A 3235-nucleotide genomic window follows, 5' to 3' on the forward strand; every position below is an offset into this window, starting at 1 on the left:
ACACACACTCTCTCTCTCTCACACACACACAGATACACACACACACACACACACTATACACACACACACACACACACACACACACACACTCTCTCTCTCTCACACACACACAAACACACAGAGCTTTCTAAATGAGCACACATCATACACTTCTATTGTTTTAATATAAAGTGAATAATAAAGACTCCAAACTAATAATCATTTCACCATTGAGGATGTCAGTACAGTGAATTTCAGTCACATTCAGCTCATTTCTTCATCTGTCCAGTATAAACTGGTTTCTGGAAATAAATAAAATCTAAAACTAAGACTGAAAATAAAATAAAATAAAAGTAAAATATAAATTAAATATAAATAGTCATGTATAAAATAAAAAAGACAAATGAACTAAAACCATAAAACTAAAAAAAAAATACTATTATTACTACTATAAAACGAAATAATTACTAATATTTACTATTATTACTGAAATAAAATAAGTGTTGACTGAAATGAAATAAAATGTACTTAAAATACTTACTCTACTTATTTTATTTCAACTAGTTTCCAATGTAACATTTCTCATTTTAATTTAGTTTAACTTGATGAACTAACATAACTAAAACTAATGAAATAAAATGAATAAAAACTATATAAACATTAAATAATAATAATAATAATGAAAAAAACAACAACATAATAACAAAAAATCTAACTAAATTTAAAATATGAATAATCAAATAATTAAAACAAAAATAAAAATAAATTAAACATAAATAGCAATGTATAATTTTTTTTTTAAATGACAAAAGCACAAAAAAATTAAATTAAATTAAAACTAAACAATCAATAAAAATAAAAGCTAACATAATAAAATCAATAAAATCACTTTAATGTAAAATAAAAACGATATTATTAAATAATTATAAAACAACACTTAATTAGATGGCATATTCACATAGACGTGAATGAAAACGTAGCTCAAACAGAAGAGAATGGCAACGTCATGTTTATGAATGCATGAACTGAGAAGATGTACAGCTTTAATGCATTTGGCAAAGCTGCTCAGGATAAAAGCATCTGCCAAATGCATGAATGTAAAAGTAAAACGGAGGCTGTCAGAGACACTGTCTGTTCCATAGGCCTCATCTTCATTCACATCTAAATTACAGTTTTTTAAACTGCTTACACACATTTTCAAAACTTTGCACACAAATCCAAGACCTGCACACACAAAATGCAAAATGCCTCACATCTCTTGCAAAATGCATTCAAAATATCACCTTGCAAACATATTTGCCATAAGAGTCAAGTCAAGTGACCGTTATTTATACAGCGCTTTTTAAAATGCAGACTGTGTCAAAGCAGCTTTACAGTATTAAACAGGGAAAGAGTGTGCCGTTCTCCTCTAGCCAGACTAGACCAGCAGTTTAATACTAAGTTGCAATAATATTAATTCCTGTTAGATTTTTGTGTGTTACATAGAGTAGAATTGTGTTTTTTGCAAAAAAGTGTTTTGTGAAATTGAAAACTGAGTCAAAGGCTGAGAATCAGTGTATGGTTTTGTAGATTTGGTGTGTGCTTCTGCTGTTTGAGTGTCAGCTTTCAGAAACTGTGTGACAAGCAAAGATCTTGTGTGCAAGCAGCTGATAAAAACTGTAAATACAGGTGAATCCTGACTGAAGTCTATAGTGAAGGACAGCAAACACACTCGCTGCTCAGACGTGTTCTGTGCTCTGTGAGTGTTATTCTGGCAAACGGGTAAATCACTGGAGGCTGCTGATGGATTATAGAGTTAAACTGAGTGAAAACACTCACACACCTGTGTATGATGTGCTGGCTCTGCAGGTAGTCGAGCGCCAGCGTCATCTCGCACAGGTAGAGTTTGACGGCGTCCTCGGTGAACTGCACGTTCTGCTGCAGATGATAGCGCAGATCTCCTCCTAACAGCAGATCCACCACCATGAACATGTCCTCCTCGTCCTGGAACGAGTACCTGGAGCACAGGTCAGAGGTCAGAGGAAGTGACATCACATAGCTCTCATTTAACATGCAAATCGCTCTCCTGGTGAACTGATGAGTCGTGTGAGATATCGTCACCATCAGAAGCTCTGCTATCGTCTTTCACAGATTGAGGTTTGCTAATTAAAGTTGTAGAGATGATCTGATTTGGACATTTTCATTAAAGTGTCGACACAGTCTACATTAGCTGTCAATCATCTGTCCATCACACTGCTAACGAACTATTGTAACACAGAGGCTTCTGTCATCTAATCTCCTGAAATCCAAAGTCAGGGAAGCACAGGTTTATTATGTAACTAAAACTAAAACCCTAAAAAAAAAATTTTTTTTAAAAATAAAATAAATGTTGTCAAATAAAATTAAATACAAAAAAATATATATATATAATAAATTCAAAACTACTTTTAATTTTATATCAGCTACTTGCCAAGGCAACATTTCTCATTTCCATTTAGTTAACATAAAATAAAACTAAAACTGAAATAAAAATTTATAAAAACTATAGTGACATAAAAAAAATAAAAATGACAAAAACATGACTAAAAATGACTAAAACTTTAACAAAATGTAAAATAGAATTTAAAGAATTAAATATTTTAATCAGAAAATTAAATGTAAAAAATTTTTTCAGCATTTCTTATTTTTATGTAGTTTAACTTGATGTATTAAAATAACTAAAATGGCAATAGAAATTAATAAAAACTATATAGACATATTTTAAAACCATTAAGGATTATAAAATCAACATTACTAAAACTTTAATCACATTTGAAATATTAATAACTTTTTTATATTTTATTCAGAAATAAAATCTATGCTTATTTCAGCTAGTTGCCAAGGCAACATTTCATTTAATTTATTTAGCTTAAAATAAAACTGAAATAAAAATGTATGAAAGCGATATAGACATATTTAAAACAAAACTAAAATGACAAACACACAACAAAATTGCAAAAATGTTACAAAAATTATTAATCATTCTAAATATTAATAAAAAATATGAATGTAAAACATAATTCCAAATATTACTAAAATTCAAAATATTAATAAAAATTGGAAATATAATAAAAACATACTGTATAATAGTATGTCAGTGATACTAAAATAACACGAATAGTTCGGCTCAGCTGCTGATCACAGGAATGAAGTTTCCATTTCACACTGAGTCCCTCGTTCTCATTATATACTCATGAGATGCTGTGAGGACTCTCTGAGCGGTGTGTGTGTGTGTGTG

At 30.1% G+C, this 3235-nt stretch overlaps 1 protein-coding gene across 1 annotated transcript in view; it reads right to left on the reverse strand.

Annotated features, from left to right (window-relative positions):
• Window positions 1-1801: 1801 nt before the first annotated feature.
• Window positions 1802-3235, reverse strand: part of LOC107744964 (serine/threonine-protein kinase 32C-like) — a gene marked incomplete at its 3' end in the record, with an annotated part of 62291 nt that continues 60857 nt past the window's right edge. Inside the window, exon 4 of the mRNA XM_016558794.1 lies at window positions 1802-1975. Within this exon, the coding sequence (XP_016414280.1) occupies window positions 1802-1975 (174 nt within the window). The remainder of the gene's footprint in view (window positions 1976-3235) is intronic.

Source organism: Sinocyclocheilus rhinocerous, unplaced genomic scaffold (assembly GCF_001515625.1).
Source record: "Sinocyclocheilus rhinocerous isolate Xijiao unplaced genomic scaffold, SAMN03320098_v1.1 scaffold881, whole genome shotgun sequence".
Classification (NCBI taxonomy): Eukaryota; Metazoa; Chordata; class Actinopteri; order Cypriniformes; family Cyprinidae; genus Sinocyclocheilus; species Sinocyclocheilus rhinocerous.